General features: G+C 41.8%; 3 protein-coding genes across 3 annotated transcripts; 2 read left to right on the top strand and 1 right to left on the bottom strand.

Moving 5' to 3' along the window:
* Nucleotides 1-90: 90 nt before the first annotated feature.
* Nucleotides 91-6,198, top strand: ddx41 (DEAD (Asp-Glu-Ala-Asp) box polypeptide 41). Its single transcript, XM_084352626.1, has 17 exons — nt 91-271; nt 1,040-1,135; nt 1,511-1,661; nt 1,812-1,886; nt 1,997-2,057; nt 2,136-2,272; nt 2,384-2,456; nt 2,561-2,714; nt 2,944-3,080; nt 3,336-3,498; nt 3,913-4,044; nt 4,188-4,259; nt 4,356-4,452; nt 4,772-4,921; nt 5,420-5,491; nt 5,605-5,715; nt 5,867-6,198. Exons 1-17 carry the CDS (start codon nt 245-247, stop codon nt 6,001-6,003), a joined length of 1,845 nt encoding a protein of 614 aa, XP_084208752.1. The 5' UTR covers nt 91-244; the 3' UTR covers nt 6,004-6,198.
* Nucleotides 6,199-6,439: 241 nt separating this feature from the next.
* dok3 (docking protein 3) lies at nt 6,440-14,192 on the top strand (the record flags this gene model as incomplete). The annotated part of the gene is made up of 5 exons (XM_084352334.1): nt 6,440-6,593; nt 8,459-8,761; nt 9,041-9,131; nt 12,000-12,187; nt 13,338-14,192. Exons 1-5 carry the CDS (start codon nt 6,537-6,539, stop codon nt 14,190-14,192), a joined length of 1,494 nt encoding a protein of 497 aa, XP_084208460.1. The 5' UTR covers nt 6,440-6,536.
* Nucleotides 14,193-15,897: 1,705 nt separating this feature from the next.
* atoh1b (atonal bHLH transcription factor 1b) lies at nt 15,898-16,940 on the bottom strand. The gene has a single exon (XM_084353815.1). It carries the CDS (start codon nt 16,898-16,900, stop codon nt 16,217-16,219), a length of 684 nt encoding a protein of 227 aa, XP_084209941.1. The 5' UTR covers nt 16,901-16,940; the 3' UTR covers nt 15,898-16,216.
* Between the last annotated feature and the right edge of the window lie 4,174 nt (nt 16,941-21,114).

The following is a 21,114-nucleotide window of genomic DNA, read 5'->3' as shown; positions in this document are numbered from 1 at the left end:
ATCTTTTTAGTTTGGTTCCCATGAAACATCCTTTGCACGGTCTGACTGAGTCGCTTTGCAATGATTGGACGCTGCGCCTCGATGAGGTTTGACCCTTCCAGCGGCCCGTACAGTATCACAGTTCCCTGTGTTGTGTGGTGTAAACATGTGGATTAGCTATATTTATTGAGTTGTTTGTCGGGTATTTGGTCGGTAATTCTGTGGCTTTAGTACGTCGAGAACGTCACTTTATTAAAAAAATAAAATGGAGACCGAAAATCGACCCAAAAAGGTAAGTTAAGCGTATTCTGTCGTTCACATTATGAGGAGGTTGCACAAGCTAACACTAGCTAAACTTAGCTAGCTAGCTAAGCTTTTAAGTGTCCTTCATCACTCTTATGTCGTTCATTAACATTATTGTAAGCGTGGACACAGATATATAGATAACGTGAAACTTAAACGTTTTAATAATATGCGAATTGTAATTACATTTATATGAATATGTAAACTGCGAAAGCTACACAAACGACTAGCCAAAATGCTACGACATCCACGGTCAATACGTATTTGTGACGTTTTTCACAGCACAAAAGTTGCAAGTGATCTCAGAAATATTGACCTGCAGTTGTGTCAGACTTAGAATAACACTTGAGACAGTTTTTAGTTCATTAATAACATTCTTAAGTTGAAAACAACAGCTAAAAAGGCACAATTGCTGTGCTCCATCAATATCAGCTAGAATGATGTTTCTAATTGACGCTAGTGTAAAGCAGCGAGGCTTAAACAACTGTCACTGCAAAAAAAACTGCAAAGTTTACACTGAAACAGCCCTTTTATAGGAGTGTATATCCTACATATGATGTTGATATAAGCTAAAATGTGTCAGAATCTGTTTTTGTACCTGATGTTTTTTTCCTGCATGGTATGATATGCATACATTTCTCTTGAGGACTTGCAGTGGATGTGTTTGAAGGCCATTCTGGCTGAATGTGGGTGTAACCTCTGTAGAAGGGAACGAAAAAGGTAACACTACTGATAAAGATGCAATGTGCTTGTACAGAGATCCCATGGGGAGGATGACAGATCTGGCTCAGAGGGATCGGAGGATGATGATTATGTTCCGTATGTTCCAGTCAAAATAAGAAAACAGCAAATGGTAAGTTACTGTCCGCTGGCATCTTTGACACTTCAGAAATTAGAAAGGATGCACCATTCAGATCCAGTGGTTTGGTATAGGGGTCAAGACGTTATAAGCAGATCAGAGATGATGGCCAGACGGGACCTTTCTCCATTGTATACTTTCTTCGTCAGTGTCACAGCAAAGCCTGCCCTCATCATGTTACCTTGCATACAAATAATCTCAGTAAGTTCAACGCGGTTAGATATGTAGATTTTAAAATTTGGAACAAAATGGCGCTGGTAGGGTATAGAGTGATCTAACATTGTAGAAGTTTTGAAAATTTTATTTTGGTTTCCCAAAATATAACCACATATTAAATTTTAATGCATTTTTTGAACGTGTACCTCGCAGCTACAAAAGATGTTACGTCTGCGAGGAAAGGCGGTCGACGAGGATCAGAAAGACAGTGGGGAGGAGCAGAGGGATGAAGATGAAGGTCTTGGTCCACGATCCAATGTCAGTCTCCTCGACCAGCATCAGCACCTTAAGGAAAAAGCAGAAGGTATCGAGTTCATACACAACCTACTCTGGATTATGATTGTTGCCCCTTTTCTTTTCACCCTGCAACTCACTTGACATATAGTTATCACGCTACTCACTAAACATAATGGTTCTCTGATGTCTCACGTGTGTTGTGTTTTTGTATTTACAGCCCGTAAGGAGTCCGCTAAGGAGAAACAGCTGAAGGAGGAAGAGAAGATTCTTGAGAGCGTTGCCGAGGGCAGAGGTAAAATTCAAATTCCTGTGAAGCCATGTTGAATTCTCAATCAGATTTGTTCTGATAAACATCTAGATGTTTAAACGTTTGCATAACTAATTCTCTCTCTCGTCTGTCAGCTCTGATGTCTGTGAAGGAAATGGCCAAAGGTATCATATATGACGATCCCATAAAAACAAGGTAAGTCCGGCATCAGTGAAAAACCAAAGCAACTTCATTTTTTTTAAACGTTTGATTTAACCTGAATGTTTTTTATAGCTGGAAAGCTCCACGCTACATCTTGAACATGCCGGACACCCGACATGAGCGCGTCAGGAAAAAGTTTCACATCCTGGTTGATGGAGACGGCATCCCTCCTCCGATCAAAAGCTTCAGGGAGATGAAGTTTCCACCAGGTTGCAACGCACTCCGTCTCCAGCACATGAACAATACACTGTCCGCCTGTACGGAGAATTTGGTAGTGCAACGTGATTAACAACTGGCAAATAATCTGTTTGTTTTTGCAGCAATTCTAAAAGGTTTGAAGAAGAAGGGCATTGTGCATCCCACACCGATTCAAATTCAAGGAATCCCTACAGTGTAAGTACAGTAAATGGGTATACACTTTTAAAATGGATTGTAGAATGTATCACGTATGTTAAGTAAATATAAACCGTTTATGAATTGACAGTGTTTGTTTGTAGTCTGTCAGGTCGAGACATGATTGGAATAGCCTTCACCGGTTCTGGAAAGACATTGGTCTTCACTTTGCCCATCATCATGTTCTCCCTGGAGCAGGAGAAGAGGCTGCCTTTCTTTAAGAGGGAGGGACCGTATGGACTCATCATCTGTCCCTCGGTAAGACATACAAGACAAACTATTTAATCGATGAGACAGCTTGCATTGTAATGGGGGACTTTAGGAGTCTCCCTCCAAACTTTTGAATAAGTTTTAGAACTGTGCATGACCACCGAAGGCACAAACAACTATACTGTTTCCACTCTAAACAGATGGCGTCGACTCTGAGCAAGCTTGCCTTTTCGCAACTAAGCATATCTGATTTTTAATACTCTCTCCTTTGCTCCAGCGAGAGTTGGCGAGGCAGACTCACGGCATCATCGAGTACTACTGCAAGCTGCTGGAGGAGGAGGGAGCGCCTCAGCTGCGCTCTGCCCTCTGCATCGGAGGAATGTCTGTCAAGGAGCAGATGGAGGTAGTAAAACAGTAAGTATGAGTGAAGAGTTGAGTGAAAAACAATCTGCTTCTGTCTATTATCCAGAATTTCAGTATGAACAAGTGATGAGCAAAAATGCACAATTCAGCCACAATAAATCGTTCAGAGGGCAAGGAAATAGACCAGCATGAAAAGCTTACGACAAAATGCATTACGAACATTAATATAGTATTTTGAAAATATAAGCAGTAAATGTTTTTTTAGGGTCATTTTCCATCTGAATCTGTGTCTCCTCTTGGTTACAGTGGCGTCCACATGATGGTCGCAACCCCCGGCAGACTGATGGACTTGCTGCAGAAGAAGATGGTGAGTCTGGACATCTGCCGCTACTTGGCCCTGGATGAGGCTGATAGGATGATTGACATGGGCTTTGAAGAAGACATCAGAACCATCTTCTCCTATTTCAAGGTGAGATCGTCCTCTGCATAATATTTGTCATTAACACAATTTCAAATAAGCCGCACACTAGATGATACACTTAAAGATGGACATAAATTTCTTATTTTTAGCTGGTTGAACACAATCACCACTTCATTTTAATTTACAAACTTGAAAGCTATTGTGGCATTTCTACTAAATTTGTCCTTAAAATCTGCTGGTCAGTACATTTCGAGCAGAACTAGGCCATGCAGATGCAGACAAACTCTTACTTGTGTATCTGTAGCACTACTAAAAGTTGTTTTTTATACAGTCCTGATGCTTTAAGAGGCAGCATATTTCATCACCATCATCTAAGTACTCCCAAACATAGTTGGGCGAAGTCCATCTTCCAGCTGGTGGACTTTTTTTTTCAGTTCAATAATTTGTTGTTTCTGTGTCCAGGGACAAAGGCAAACCCTGCTTTTCAGTGCCACTATGCCAAAGAAGATCCAGAACTTTGCCAAGAGTGCTCTGGTCAAACCCATCACTATCAACGTGGGCAGGGCCGGCGCTGCCAGCTTGGATGTCATCCAGGTATGTTCATTTTTTCACTGAATGAAAGGTTTTTGTCTCACTCAGTGAAATTCATAGCATACAATTTACAAAGCCACTGATGCGAAAAATTATGTGAAATGAAAATGATAATAAGTATCTTGCGTGTGTGTGCGTGTGTGCAGGAAGTGGAATACGTCAAAGAAGAGGCCAAGATGGTGTACCTGCTCGAGTGCCTCCAGAAAACACCACCTCCTGTCAGTACCTTCACATGTTATGACATTGACATATTCCAAACACCCATAACTCAGACATGTCAGATGTTACAAAATATTATATTTTCATATTGACAGGTGCTCATATTTGCTGAAAAGAAGGCTGACGTAGATGCCATTCATGAGTATCTGCTGCTTAAAGGAGTCGAGGCAGTGGCAATCCATGGAGGAAAAGGTTTGCAAAACCTCTCTTGTAATCATTACAACACAGCAATCAGCGTTTAGTTATAGTGCATGAAGAGCTTAAGTTTGTATAGAGGAATGTCAAACCCAGTGCTCAAAGCCCCTTTACGTCCACAGCCTTATTGTTCAGCATCCCTGTAGTTGCTCATCATTGCCACCAGATGTCACCCTGGCTGCAAATGTCACCACTTCTGCTTCATAGTTGCACCACATTTCCATGGAAGACACCACAGACACTTTCGTCATGTTTCCATTCCTCATTGTCTTGCAAAAGATTGTTTTTGTAACAACATTTGTTGTGTATTTTTCAGACCAGGAAGAAAGAACAAAAGCCATCGAGGCGTTCAAAGAAGGAAAGAAAGATGTCTTAGTAGCCACAGACGTTGCCTCCAAGGGTCTGGATTTCCCAGCTATACAGCATGTAGTGAATTATGACATGCCTGAGGAGATAGAGAACTATGGTAAGAGGGTATAACATGTATCCAGTACTGCTAGAACATCTTTTAACACGTTTTTTTTTTGTCTAAATGTGTTTTCAAATTTAGTTAGTTCAGCAGCTTAGGTTTCAGTACCTGGTGTGACCATCTTGAGCAATAACTTCAACCAAAGGTTTTCTGTTACTGTTGATAAGTCCCACACATCGCCTTGGAGGAATTTTGGCCCATTCCTGAATATAAAAATGCTTCCACTTGATGTTGGTGAGCTCCCTTTCATGATCTGTGGGTTTCAGGTCTTCCCATTTCTATAAAGGTCTGGAAGGAACTTGATTCCTAAATGTTAATAAATATTATATAATGAATGTTAATTTACGGTCACATTTCTGCAGAAGTACAGAAAGTTCTGAAGGGTTTAAAAACTCTCTAGCAGCACTGTTAAAAACAGCCTGGCCTTCTTAAAGTTTATCATCAAATCTCCTCAAATTGCTCAAAAGTTTGGTTCTTAAAATTGTCGTATTTCAGTCCACAGAATTGGAAGAACTGGTCGATCAGGCAAGACTGGTATTGCCACTACGTTCATCAATAAAGGCTGTGGTAAGGAAAAATACTAACAGAGACAAAAATCGAATACACTTTCTCGATAATAGTGGTTTTCAGAATACTTGCAGGTATATAAGTTAACGGTGAGCGTCTGTCTTTTCCCGTAGATGAGTCAGTACTGATGGATCTCAAAGCCCTGCTAGTTGAAGCCAAACAGAAGGTTCCTCCGGTCCTCCAGGTGCTCCAGACGGGAGACGAGACAATGCTGGACATCGGAGGTGAGTTCACACTTACAGGTTACTCTGTGATAACTTTGTGTTTCCTTTACAAATGTTCTTCTAACATAATCATCTTATCTGAGATTAACAGAGCCGAGTGTGGAGTGTTTGTAAATTGTTTCTAACATACGTGATTCTTGTGTTTTCACAGGAGAGAGGGGCTGTACATTTTGTGGTGGTCTGGGTCATCGTATCACAGACTGTCCCAAGTTGGAGGCCATGCAGACGAAGCAGGTCACCAACATCGGGCGGAAAGACTACCTGGCTCATAGTTCAATGGACTTCTAAACATGTACATGTGTCGTGTCACTGACCGAAGGAAGCGTATTTTTATCATCAGCTAAAATAGTCTTGAGGTCTGTCAGAGGAAATTGATTGCTTTTTTTTACCTTTTCTGGCCCAGCTCTGTCATACCTCTGTATGTGTAGCCTTTGTAACATACATTTTTGATACTCTAATTGTAAATAAAACCTCTATACCTGCTGTGATCTCCTATTCTCTTCCTTGCAAAGTTTAAAGGTGTGATGCTGGTTACGTGTGTTGGGGGAAGTTGCTAAAACAAGCAGAAGAATGCAAAGGGAAGTTTTACTCCAAAAAAACAGCAACTCACAACCTAGTCGTCTTTTGCAACAGTTGATCAGAGATATCCTGACTTTGAGCCCCGTCAGACTTGCACAAGTTCACATCAGAATGATAGCTGCTGGTGACAGGAAACTTTAGTGAGATAGTAAACCTTATTTTAGCCTCCTGGGTAGGTATATCTTGACCACAGTGACACAGGGTGTGCTACAGTGAAGGATTTACAGACCGAGCTCACAAGCATGGATGTCGTCTTCAAGGAAGGGATGCTGTACCTTCAGGGGGTCAAGTTTGGAATAGTAAGTTTTATAGAAATAAATCGTACATACTTTAAAAAAGAAATAATGTGGCTGGTTTTATGTTTTTGGAGTCAATGTGGTAACTGAACAGCTTGTTTGTCAGAAAGATTACAGTGTTTTGCTCTTCAACTCCTCGGATGAGCAAATGCTTGGCAATAGAAATGTTTTCCAGAGAATCTAAATCTTGATACGAAGCATTTAAGATCCAAAGTAATTTAATGCAAAGACACGACTAAAACCTTTGAGTAAAAGCTAATGCGAATGTTTAGTCCGCTGATACTTGTGTTGTCAGAAAGTGTTTTTCTCAGTATTCGTGACAGCTGTCACAGCTGCCCTCTCTCTGTTTTTGCAGAATTTAAGAAACCACATAATTCAAGAACTCTTGTGGTTTGAGCCATCAATCCTTTTTTAAAATGTTCCTTAAGATATTAAGAGCAGTTGGTAAATATGCAAAATAATGTAAGTAAGCAAACCCTAAAGTTTCTTGGATTTTAATTGGCCATACACTGCATGAAGACATGTATAGGTTTCCTGGCTTGCTTTAAATTTCAGAGAAAAATGACACTTCTGCAAAATAGAGTGACACTATAGTTCGGGTTAATGTGGAGATGATTCAGTTTGACCACATGTGGATTTAGCCAGAAATGGTCTCATTAACATTACCACATTTACTTTCAGCTTCCAGAAATGCAGTGCTGCTTTTTCCACTTGATAATCTCAATGTAAACCCCACCATGTCTGTAAATTCAGACTGAATCATGACTGCAATGGTGAAAATCTGATATCTGTAATAACTGAGGCTGGTTGCATATGTTTTAATTTGGTTTCACAGTGACAAGTCATTAATTAGATTTTATCTGGGCCTAAGTTTAGCAATATGTTAACTAGTAAAGTGTTATAAATTTCACCCACGATGCTATTTTGCTCCGTGAAGATTTTAGAGGACGACTGAGGTGTGATAAATTATATTTTGGATCAATATTAGTTTGTGAAAATGCCTCCAGTGTGGTTTTTACTGCCCCCTCACAAACTGTAAAAGTAGCTGCAAATGGGCAGAGGGACAGTTTCTGCATCATTCTGGCCCTCAATGGGACATCAGCAAAATTCAAGCAGTAGCAGTATGACCGTAATGCACAGGAGACCATAGTTACTCAAAAAAAACACAAAACAACAGTTTAAAATCTTAATCAGATTAATAAACTTTGTATTTGGTACATTTTAAACAAAGATATGAAACACATGCTTCAGAACAGACGTGAAATAAACAGAAAACAAGTTGAAATGTTACAAACAACAGACGAGGAAAAAAAAAAGGGGTGGTGATTATAAACTGAAATAATAGTAAAGAAGAAACAACGAGCCGATGAAGCATAAAGCAAATGATCCTGTAGGTAAAGGGAAGCTAGACGAGAATATTTATTCATTGTGTGTTTATAAAACAGTTGGGTACACACTTAAATCTACAGGGAGGCTGTTTTCAAGCCGGAGGGTGAATAATCTTTGTGATCATCAAGATGTGCATAAACAAAAGTGTGAATATTTCCTGTGAGAGAAATGTTGTGACCTAAAATGACCCCTTGGTTGTTAACCAGAGATGTAGTGTTAGGAGAGAAGGCATTCAAACAGATAGACGGTTTAGGCCATCCGATCACTGATTGTTAAAATTCAACATTGTTGGCAAGACTCAGCTCTTCATGTGAAGCAGAAACGTAGAGCGGTGAGTCATCTGTATAACAATAGAAACAGATGCCACGCTTGCTAATGTCATAACGTAATGGAAGATCTAAACCAGTCAAGAACAGTGCCAGAGAGCCTACTTAATAACGGTCACTTCTTCCATTTGCCCCTGCTGTCGTCTACAACAGAGATCATGGCGGAAAATGTGGGCAGTGCTTTTTAAACCCAGCTACAAAGGAGTTGGGCGTTTGGAGCTCTGCACCGTACTTGACAACAATTCCGTCACAGACCAGAAGAAGTTGGGTCGGCAGAAAACACCAGAGAGGAAAGTGGTGCGTCTGACTGACTGCCTCAGTGCCGTTCCTGCTCCTAAGGAGTCCTGCCCTCCTGGGTGCACAGCTTTCTACCTGAACAGCATCCAGTGCAACTACACCCTGGCCTCCACAGCCAGCCAGGACTGGCTGAGTGCCCTCTGTGCTCTAGCCTTCCAGGTATCACACATCTCTCCTTTTGACCAGTTAACTGTCCCCTTTTCTGTTTTACTGTTATCATTTGGGAAAGGTGTGGGTAAACCTTACCCACAATCAGAGATAGATAGCACAATGAGGAAGTTAATACAGTATCTGTAACTTCTGTCACCTTACTTCTCTAATTCTTGTGCTTGCACAAGCTGTGTACTTTCTTGCATCTTACCTCTTAAAGGTTATAAAACAGCGATAAGAGCTCAGTGTACAGTCCTTGTGATGTTTACCTTGCCACTGTGTTTACAGAAGGATCCTGGAGAATCAGACAAAGGGGGTTTCGAGAGAGGAAATGACTTGACAATGGAGGACAATGAACTTTACTCGTCTTGGAAAACAGGTAATGTTTGTCAGTCTGCAGACCACAGCTGATCAATAAAAAAAAAAAGTCTTCGCCCCTACACGGTGGTTAACTTAAAGGTCAAATTTGTAAGATAGTTGATAATCGAGTCTCATTCACAACGTGTCAAATACCGACGCTTTAGGTTGGTGGTCAGCCCGACCTACCAACGCAAAGCATCGGTATAAGTTGGGAATGAGACTCACGTTTAACTATCTTACAAAGGTAAGTGGGAGGGAGGATGGTCTGATATTTTTGGCCCAGATTGTTTAATTCTTGCCCCTCATTTATATTCAGACTTCCTTTGCAACATAGTTTATAGTAACATAAATGGCATGTGCACTTTGTTTGGCAGGATTATTTTGCAAGTCAAGAGTGCAATATGTACGAATTTTGGTCAAAAACATTCAAAAATAAACTAAAATGATCAACAGAATGTGAAAAAATAACAGTTATGGTGTTATGTTGTTTATGTTTTTTGTTGAAGAGATATCCACTGAAGTTAGCATGCTAACCAGCTAGCTCTGGCCTTTCCCGGTCAAAAGTGTGCTAGCAGTGTAAGCACCAACACTCCCCCGGTACTCCAAACTCACTGTCTGGACTTCTAGCTGCATGGCTAACTGAGCTAACTAGCTAATGGCGGCTACAGTTAGCAGCAGTTACTCTGGTGATATTCTTCCCACCTTTTGTTTATGTGTTGACAGGTGGCCAATTCTTACATATTGAGTCAAAACCTAGTATATGTCTGGACCATGTAGGGTCAGTGGTTAGTTGCGTCAATAATATGAAGTGACATGACATGGTTCGGCTACATTTGAGTTAAAACAAAAGTTATAAATGTGGTTGCACAAGCGATATTTTCCACTGATATCTTAAGATGTTTGATTAGAAGTACTAATTCTAAATATAGCTCTTCTAATTAACTCCCCGTGCTCTTCATTCACTTCTATCTGCAGGATTTCTCTTGCTTTTCTGACTCACTCTCTAATGAGTGTTTTGTCAGTGATTGTTATCTGGGATGCGTTCACTGCCTCCTGTCTGTCTGCACATAGAGCCGTTTTCTCTCTGTGCTGTTACAGAGCACAACCATCGTCTCTGCTCCTCACACCAGTAGGTTTAATGTTGATTTTTCAGTTCCATTCCCTCACAGTGAATATCAGATATTGTTCTTGTCTCTGTGGCAACCAAGGGCATTTGAGTTTTGACTGGTTATTGATTTCTCATGAAGCTGGTGTATCTGTGCTTGTGTACAGACCCAGGGCAGCATGGACTGCATCCTGTTTCACCCTTAGCCCATAAGCGATAGTCTTATAGGGCAAAGTGTGCACCAAGTAGAGCATTAGTTATGTAGTATAACTCCAGATGATATGAGCACTCTGAGCAGTCGGCCAGGCTTCTTCCTTAAAGCGCAAACAGGCAACTTTTCAAATTCCCCTGTCGAAGCGTTTCCCTGTGGGATTACCTTTACATCATGGCTACTGTTAACTGACTCTCTGGCAAAGTAAAACACCTGTCTGCAGATGTGTGTCGTGTCATTTCTTTCACAGTCATTACATTGTGCAATCAGTATTTACTTCAGAATGATCAGTTAAAGCAAAAAAAGTTGTCTATCGCCAGTGTACACTAGCTGAGGAAAGGGAGCATTTGACCAGTCTCAGCTCATCTTATTCACAAAGTGAGACCAAGGTGAGGCCTCCCTAGACTAATAGTCTTTAATGCTGCGCGAGTGAGTGATGAACTCACCAGCGATAGCCTCAGAGGGCTTTGCCTATACTCATAGCATCTGGAGTTATGGTGCGTAACTAACGTTTGTTACATCTTAAGAGCAACAGCACTTGACCCACCGATGGTGTGACTTCATCACTCCCTTAGTGAGTCAGACATTGATATTTACACAGCTGCCTCTTGCCTCACTGTGGTCCGGCCAAAAATGATGCTTATTCCCCCCTCAAACAATAATGTTCATACAGTACTTGAAAGAAAAGTAAGACTGGGTAGTAAAAATGAGAGGTCAGACAATCACACGTTTTAAACAAATCCGTAGAAAATGATGCTATTGCTAAAGGACAGTACACAAATTATTAGTGGATGAGAAGGGTTGAGAAAAAAGGGGAAGCATCTGATGTGTTTTGTGCTGGAGCAGGGTTTAATACAGCGATGAGCGATTTTTACTTACATTACATGTGCATTTACTTTTGCCTTTTAAAGTGATGTGGATAATCTGGCCTGTTGGCTTTTTCATAAGTTGTTAGATTGTCTGGGTTTTGCCCCATCAAAGTAAATTGTAGTAACGCTGCAGCGCTCTCATATCAGCAAATAACCTGTTGAGCTGAGTGTTGTCATAACTGAAAATACTCGAATTAGACTCAGGTTGTAAGAAACTCGAATTATCATTTAATGAGGTTGTAAGACTAATTTGGAGAATGCATTACAATAAAAGGAAACAGACCAAGAAAAAGCAAGCCGTGAGGTTCGGATGTCATCAGAAATTCAAGACTTCAGCAGAAAGCTAGAATATGTGTGAGCAGTAGCTATAGCCACTAATTTATTCAAACATGAACGCCAGAATGTATTAGTGTCAGCAAGCTCTGGCTTAAACAAATTTATTTCTTTTTATTTCCTAATGGATTACACTTTTCCTGAAAAATCCAGGCAGCCCAGTCACACGGGGAGATTAGTAGAGTGCAAGCGACTTTTAAATCAGCATTTTTCTGTGTGAGAATGTATTTGGTGTACAGTTATTCCCTTTGCTGATGCATTGCTGCTCAGACCGGGAAAAATGAATACTTTCATGTGTAGTGACGCTGCACTAACCGCAGCGTGCTGTGATTTTTAAAGGCAAATATTTTCATGCCTGCTCATCTTTAGATCCGACCCCTCCTCCGAACCAGTACCAAGTGACTATCCAGAGCACTGAGGCATCCAGGAGGTGCCAGCTGTATGGAGAGTATCTGGTCTGGCCGGAAAAAGAGGCTCTGACACTGCTGGCCATCAAGACTGGCTACACCATCTATCGATGGCCATACATACTCTTACGCAAATTTGGACAGGTTGAGGTAAGTGCTCAGGTTCTTATAGGTTCTTATATTCCCCCCAAATCGGACGCAAAAGTGTATCACCATAGTCGTGATAAACGATAAAGGAATAGGTTTGGCTTTTGGAAAATAAGTTTATTGGCTTTCTTGCTGAGACTTACATGAGAATATTGATACCACACTTGATACCTAAGCTGGTTAGCTTAGCCTAGCATAAAGACAGAAAACAGGGAAACAGCTAGCCTGACTCTGTCCAAAGGCAACTAAATCTGCCCACCAGCACCTCTACAGTTAACACGTTACATCTTGTTTGTTTATGGCACATCAGAACCAAACTGTAAAAGCGACATGTTTTTTTTTCTTTTTTTACAGTTTTATGTCCAACAGAACAATGCTAGCTATTGTCCCCTGTTTTACAGTCTTGTGGTAAGCTAAGCTAATGGGCAGGTGGCTCCAACTACATACAATACAGACATAAAAGTGCTGTGTTTCTTTGGTTTTTGTACAGATGAAACAAAAAAAGATATAGCATGCTATATTAGCAAGCTTTAGCAGTGCTGGCTCGTTGAATTTTGTTACTTTTAGGCACAGCCAAACAATTGTGATTGGTTTGAAAGGAGACCTGTTATACTTTTACTTTCATTTCCTTTCCTTCCATTACACTACATCACCATGTCACACATTTGCCAAACTTATGCCCAGCGGCTAGTTTGGCACATGAGGATTGATTTAGCACAGCTGCTCTGTTGTTGTTGTGGTGCTGGCTCTGGCATGTGTGGGCTGACCAATCAGAGGAGGCATTCAGGAGGGGGGGGGGCTTAAAGATACGGGAGCTAAAACAGAGCGTTTCTGACAGAAGGGGAATACAGAGCTGCAGCACTGGACAGTATGAAGAAACTGATGAGTTTTTTGAGGTTTTTTTGCACTGAAGCATGTAAACCTAAACCAAAATACAATTTTGAACCTGAAAATGAGCATAATATGTCTCCTTTAAAGAAATACAAACAAAAGCGCTGTTCCCCCTAGAGCAGGTGCTGGCACCGCAGTGTGGCCATGCTACACTATTCTTAATTCTGCGCCAAGAAACACAGACATGAAAGTGGTATCTATCTTCTCATCTGCTTCTTAGCAAGAAAGTTAATTTCCCTCAAAGATGTGGATGTGATTGCAGGGTGGATTCAGCATCGAAGCAGGCCGACGCTGTGACTCAGGAGAAGGAGTGTTCGTCTTCCTGTCCAGGCATGGTCCGCAGATCTTCCAGACAATATTAAATCAGTGCTCTGTGAAGAAAAGTTCATCCGTCCAGCCCCTCAGCGTCCAGAGATCAGTCATTGCCCTGCCGCCTGTTAACCTCCCAACCACAAGCAACCAGCCCACCGTTCCTCCTGTCTGTAATCCTGCATATGTTTCTGTGAACACAGACCACGAGTCTGACTACTCTACTATTAATGACATCTCTCCACTAAACCTAAAGCAACCATCTCTTGTAAAACCATATCTCTCTAACAGCAAGGAGGCTGTGGGAGAGGAAGAAGAGGATGAGAGGTATCACTCCCTGGAGAGCCTTTATTCCAATGTACAGAGAGCCACACCTCCTATTACTAGAAAAGATCAGTTCAAACCTAACGCAGACACAGAGTGCATCTATGCTGATGTGAAAATACGTGATTCTACCTTAAATCCCCATTTGCAGCACTCTTTATCATCGCCCATCCTGTATAGTTGTGTTGTTCCCCTGCCTCCTCCCTGCCCATTTCCTCAATCTGTTCCCCTCACCCCACCCAGGGCCCGGTACCAGCGTCAGCCCCCTGCGATTAACTACATCCAGCCAGGGTACAATGCACAGGCACAGGCAGTGGATGACATGAAAGAGATGGAGGAGGCCATCAGCTCCTCATGCCATACTCCCCCCTCCGAGGCTCCTGGCAGTTTTAAACACAGGCTGGCAGAAATCATTTCCAAGGACCTGGCAAAGTTCCAGCCACCTTCTCCCCCCGGAGCGGGCAGCCTCACATTTTCTCAGTAGGCTATTAGTTAACAGACAGACTAGAAGGAGCGATTTTAACCGTGATAGACTGTCATAAAGCTTAATTAGTTTCTTTATTTCTTTGAAATCCCTCAGCAGGGAACATTAGGCATCAGATCTTGGCTTGCAGATGTTTGTATGCTTATCTGCAGTGGTGGAATGTAACTAAGTAAATTTACTAAAGTGCGATTTTGAGGTACTTTACATCAGTATTTCCATTTTGTCTCACTTTATACATGTACTCCGGCACATCCCAGAGGCAAATAATATACTTTTTGGTGTACAACAGTTATTTTGACAGTTTTAACTACTTTGCAGAGTCAGATTATTAAAACAAAATACAATCAACGAATATATGATGATGTATTTTAATGGATTAAGCTTCCCAGTAGTCGCAAGAGTAGTTAAAATTAGCCCGCGTCTACCAGCTGTAACTTTAGTGATGCTTCCACATGAGTGCATCAGTGATTGAAATCCAATAATGTAATATATTCTGAACTGGGCCATTCTTTTTTCACTTTTACTTTTGGTACTTTCAGTATATTTTGATGCTAATAATGTTGTCCTTTTACTTAACATTTGTTTTGTCATAATCTACTCAGCCTCATGCTGATGGAAAGTTGGGTGAAGTGTCATAGTTCACAAATCATTTCTGGAGAGTTGCAGCTTTCTGCTAAACAGCTGAAGTCTCTGGAGATCCCTTATTGATTTGAAAAGACAATATCTACACCCTTGACATGTGGTTGAGCTCATGCACCGACTTCCGAAGCTTTCGCAGCTACAGTGATGATTTCAATTTCAAACTTGTATAAATAACTTCTTTTCAAAACAAAGTCGTAATATTTGGACTTCTGGAGACTTGGTTTATGCTTGATGACCTGTTTGGAGCCATTTTATGTTTATTTTCAGTTGATTTTGTGCATTTTAGGAGTTGGAGTTTAGGAGAATGCTGCTACGCTGTTTTGCTGTGAAGCTCCAGACATTTTTTGTGGACTATGAAACTTCTACTGACTTTCTATTGGCATGAGCAAGAGAAGATAATGGCTGAATTTTCCTTTTTTGCTGAACTTATCCTTTAAAGGTCCAATTTGTAAGAAAAATGATCAAATACTGATACTTTTGGGTTGTAGGTCAGGTCGGCCGCCATCCAAAAGCGTCAGTATTTGACGAGTTGGGAATTCTTACAAATTGGATCTTTAAGAAAAAGTCTGAATGCAGCAATTTTACTTGTAACAGAGTATTTCTTTACATTTTTATTACTACTTTCACTTAACTAAATGCGCTTTTTCTTTAAAGTTTTTAAAAGTACTTATTCCACTACTGTCTGTGGTATCTGTATATTGTATGTGTGTCTATGTATCTGGATGTCCCTCACTGTTGGAGAATATGTCCTGCAGTAAGCTGAAAGCACACCTGGCTGCTTCATTATAAATATCTCTGTTACATTCAGTGAGATACACACATATTTGGAGTTGCTTCTTCCAGTTTATGTTTTTGCTTCTAAATTATTGTGTGAATTATTAAGTGAATAAAGAGGGTTTTGTCACATGTAAATCAAATGTTTACTGCGTGTAAACACCAGGAACCAGTGTTGTTTTTTGGTCTGAGTACTGCATTTTGGAAATGGATGCTTCAGTCCGCTTCACATGATGGAAATATCACCAAACAAATGAAATATAGCAACAAAAACATTTCTACCGCACACTCATGTTTCAAGTATTTTTTATTGTAAAACAATCCTCATAAAATAGCTATACATAAATATCAAAATAATTGTTTTTAATTTAGACAAATGTCACTAATGACACTGAAAATGTCTTTAGTGATGGTTCAGGCCGTAAAGTGCATTAAGAAAAGGCCTCTGGGAGTTCATCATGGCCTCGAGGAAGACAAAAAGTTCAACATCTCAGACTTGTGAGAATTACCTGCTTTTTTTCCATTTGGCAGTGCATCTTCTAAGCTAAATGACAGGACAGCATGTAGGACTCTAACAGATCTACAGGGAGGAGAGGTCAGTGTCTCTGTTACTGTCTCCCACTCTGACTTTCCTCTAAGTCACTGTAGTGCGATGACTCTCCATCACTGCTGCTGGAAGAAGTCGACTTATTTGACCCCAGGTCAGATGCAGAGCCGAGTATTATGAGGTGGCCCACGGAGGCGCATTGGTCCCCGGTCAGCTGGTTCGGGGGCTGCAGGGAGTGAATCAGATTCCTCCGGGCGCTCTTGTCAGCCGCGCTTGGACTCCTGCACTCCGGGCGCACCACACCTGACAGCAGCTCCGACAGCTCAGTGATGTAAATCTGCGCCATTTGGAGGGTGTCGTACTTGGACAGCTTCCTCTCGTTTTCCAGGGAGGGGATGACGCTCCTCAGCTCGTCAAACGCTTTGTTCAGGCCGTGCATCCTCCTCCTCTCCCTGGCGTTGGCTGCGACGCGCCTGTGCCTCTGGGGCCCGAAGTGGCTCGCCGTGCCTCCCTCCGATGCCTTGTCAGAGTCCGTCTCTGTGGAAGCGGACACGCAGTCAGGAAGTTCACTCATGGGCACAAGTTTCTCCAGAGAGATGTCTGCGTCCCTCCTGGAGAAGGCGTGGAGAGAGTTAGAAGAAATCCATGCCTTGGAGTTGATGTGGGCCAGGTTGCGCTGATGCTGCAGAAGGCTGAAGTCCTCCGGGTACTCCGGCCAGCTTGAAAGCTCTGCTTTTGCAGTCATCACTGTAATGTCCCGATGTGGTGGTGGTGCACGGCAGGGAGAGGTCACAGGGAAGACTCTGGCTGATGCCCTCGTCTCTGGAGCGGTTTGCGCTGCGCCAGCACTTTATACAGTCACCTTGGTGTCACTCCCAGCAGCTCTGACAGCCCTGCAGCCTCAGGAGGCAGCAGCCAATCGCACCGTCCCCTCTGACCCTGTCAAGGAACAATTAGACAAAGCTCGACTTTTTTCCTCCCATTGTGCATTGTAACTCAATCACGACACTGTTATTATCCCCACACAGAGGGGAGCGCACGGTATTAATCATTAAGGAGCGTGGCTTTGGGGAGATTTGATCTGATGAACTTGTTTAGCGATTCAGTTCAAACCATTAAAGTTTTCCAGAAATAAATAAAGTAACAAGTGCGCATGCCAAAACTGTTGGACAAGGTGTGATTGCAGTCTGGACTTCTTAAACAAACTGACCTGAATCATTTCAAGTCAGTTTGTTTATTTATTATTCAGCTCAATTTCATACTGTTTTACTTTGTTTATATGTGGCGGACCCTGCCACCTCTTTAACCAGCGTTATAGGGGACCTTATTTTCCTCTGAGAACAGCTTTGTTTGTGGAAAAACATTTTTGTATTATTACCTCATTAATATTGTCAAGATTGAATTTCTTCTCCAAAACTACATAGTTCCCCTTTAAAAATGTCCAGAAGTAAATAAAGTAACAAGTGTGCATGCTTAAACTGTTCAAATATGACTGCAGTCTGGACTTTTCAGAGAGTTTTCTGTTGTTTCCCCCCTGATTTATGATTTTATAGGTATTCTAAAAGTTAAGCTCATCAGATAGTGTGACAGTTTGGTTTGTTGTGCAGTTAAAAACAGACTTTCACAGATCATCATCATCATCATCATCATCATCACCACCCGTGGTTTTGTTCCATGGAAAATGATTTTGGACACCTTTCTCATGAGCAAAGGAACTGGCTCCTTAATTGGCTCTGACCCTTGAGGGATCTGTTCCCAAACAAACAGTAAAATGTGGACAATCTTTCGCGGAGTATTTGCAGAAGAATAATAAAACGAACAGGTGGAAGGCCAGGCGGAGACACACCTGTCTATAGCAGGGCCATGATAACCGATAAGTTGTCTGAGGGCGATTTATGAATCATTTATTATGCAGAATTTGCCTTCTTCATCATCATCATCATCTTCTTCTTCTTCTTCATCATCATTATATAAGCATCATAATAAGATTTTGTCTCCTAGGTGACGCCAAATCAAGCCCGATAAATTCATTTGGATTGGTCACGTGGCCCCTGTGCCTATCAGCTGTTGTCCCCTGGCACCTCACACGAGCTACACACCTCTGTGTGTCACAAACCCAGTGTCACCCACGTCTCCCATATGCTGCGCGCAGCGACAACTCAGCTCCCCCTCCTCCCCCTCCCCCACCCCCTCTGACACTCACTGCTCCGACACAACACAAGAGCTAATCACTCATCAGGTCATCCATTACAGCAGAGGAACCACTCGAGCAGCGGCGGCAGACCTGTCCGGTGGGAGATCAGAGATGTTGTGATGATGGGGACTTGGATAGATTTGGCATTCAGCGTCCCCCTCCCTCTCTCCCTCCCTCCCTCTCTCGCTCTGAGACAGTCGGGGTCGGGCTCTGGTAGAGAAAATCACCGTGACCTGCCTCTCCGCCAGCAGTCTAATGAGGCCCGGTCTTTAGTTGAATAAATCGGCACGCTCTCCGTCCCGGGGTGTCCATTCACTTTTTTTGGACTACATGAATATTTCATTCCTTTAGCTCCACCGCCAGAGCAACAGCCTGTAAACCTGCGCACAGCCTTTCAAAAACGCAGGCCACACTTCCCATCTGGTGCGGGGCGGGTGCGGGGGGAGTGACAGCGGAGGCCGAGGAGGTGTGAGGAACATTTCTGAGGTCAGTCTTAGTGACCTTCTGCAAGAGACAGACAGAGAGACAAGAGGGAGACTGATGTGTCCCACCAGGCAGGCAGGGAGGGGGAGACAACGTGGCTGTCAACGAGGCGAGTTATGGCAACTTTCAGAGCAGGTCTGAGCTTCAGTGGGGCCCTTAGATGTAAAAGTCTCCTCCTACTTTGCCCACAAGTTAAATTGTTAGCTGTAACAGGCTGCTTTCATTGTTGACTTCAGTGGAAGTAGAATACCACAATGCAAAAGTCTGAATCTGCAAAGTCACTAAAAGTAAAGTATCTTTTAGTTCTCAAATAAATTTAGAAGAATAACAAGTGTTTCCCTCAGAAATGTACTTGAGCAAAAGTAAAGAGATCCTGTTAAAGTATTACTTAAGTGAAAGTCACCCATGAAGTTTGAGTAAAAATGTATAAAAAGTATTTTTCTGGCATTAAATTTGCTTAAGTATCAAAAGGTAAAAGCACATTACGTACATTTACATGCGTGATTGTACCAGTGTTGTAAAAAGTTCCCATAATCATACTCGAGTACAGAGGCAGACTCAAGATGTTTGAAAAAAATAAAAAGGGCACCAGCGTGCAGAAAGTTGTGATGCATTTATAGTTAAGAGAGGGAACTACACCATCTATTGTCCACTGGAAGGGCACCAGAGGGCACTTTATCATGTTTATCTACCACAGGGGCAAAGTGCTTGAGTAAAAGTAATCATGGTAAAATATTACTTAGGTAAAAGTGAAAGTGCCCCATATGAATAGTACTTATTGTAAAGTATCTGATATTAAATTTACTGAAGTTTCAAAAGTACAAATAAAACTAAATTATACATATATTTACATGCATGTATATACGGTAAACTATGGGTTTATTTATTTATTTATTTTTAAATCTGATTGCCAATAAAGTTATATTGAAATGTGTTTCTTTGGCTCATGCAATCAGCAAAGAAACTAGTAACTAAAGTTATCAGCTAAATGCAGTGGGATGGAAGTAAAAAGTAGCAGAAAATGGAAACGCTCCAAGTGAAAAGATTCAAAGCAATGATCAACTGCAGGTAGATCACGTACAGAAAATGCACTGTGTGTCTGGTGACCTGTTCAGATTGTGTTTTCATAGAAACAGACACCTGTAAACATGAAGTCATCAGCAAAATACCAGCTGTTTCATTAACATGTAACCAAATGTATTTGTTTCAAATGTAGTCCCCCTCTTATTTCAACAGAACGTGTGGCAGTGACATCACCACCCGCCACGGCCAAAATAACAACCAGCTCCTCTATTAGCTTTTATTTCTTGTTGCTACTCGTCTTTTAGGTGCTTGGGAGTATTTGTGGTCAAACCCAGAACCCAGCAAAAATTGAACATGGACAGATTTCTGGGTTTTACCTACCCAGATATGTCCTGGGCTCTCTGTTTAAGTACTATTCACTCTCTGCCCGGGCTCCTGGCCTCTCTCTCAGGTACAGGTAGACAGTAAACACGGCTGACTGTAGCAGAATGTAAAAATTTGACCCAATTTGTTCACAGCGAGGACCCGTTTGTTCTTTGCCTTTAAGTGCGACTCGTAAACTCCTATTTACGGCTGTTCAAAGTACACGTAAGTCAGGAATAAACACGGTGCAGTAGCTTTTGTAGTTGTCACACAGATATTTATATGCTTCAGTAATGGAGACTGACAGCCAGGCCATACTGTCGAATACAACGGCACTTAATGCAAAAACAACAAACTATCTGGATGGTAGATGGCACAAAATGCCTGAACAACATCACCACTCAGTTTATAGCCTATAATGGTTTCACAATTTGTTAGCAACTTGGCAACCACAGCTGCCAGATGACGCTGGTGATGGAACCTGGCAACAGTCCCAACACTTTATCCCAACTATTCAAACCCTGAACCAGTCGACCACGGCAGCACCCACTTGTGTCAACACGTGCTCTATCAAGGATGCTATTTACTCCAGGTAGCGTCTTATTTTTAATCAGGGATTGGTTGTGTTTTTCCTTTACTCCTGGACTGATAATGGAGAGAGTGAGAGCCCTTCGGATAACAATACATTGTCTCATCGTTCTAATTTCTAGTAAATGAAGCAGACCTAATAGTGAAATTAAAGCAGTCCTCATTTCACTGGGGACGCTTTAAAACCTCCTCAATTATCCCTGGGGAACCAGTGAGGAACTGTGGCCCCGAGCAATCTATAATTAATTCAATGCTATTTCTGAGGCTTTTAACTTTGAAGCATTGTGTCTCTGTTTCATTGTCCACCT

Source organism: Pagrus pagrus, assembly GCF_965226575.1.
Source record: "Pagrus pagrus genome assembly, chromosome: 5".
In the NCBI taxonomy this organism is placed as follows: Eukaryota; Metazoa; Chordata; class Actinopteri; order Spariformes; family Sparidae; genus Pagrus; species Pagrus pagrus.
The sequence above is the reverse complement of the archived record's forward strand: the minus strand, read 5'-3'. Positions and strand labels throughout refer to the sequence as shown.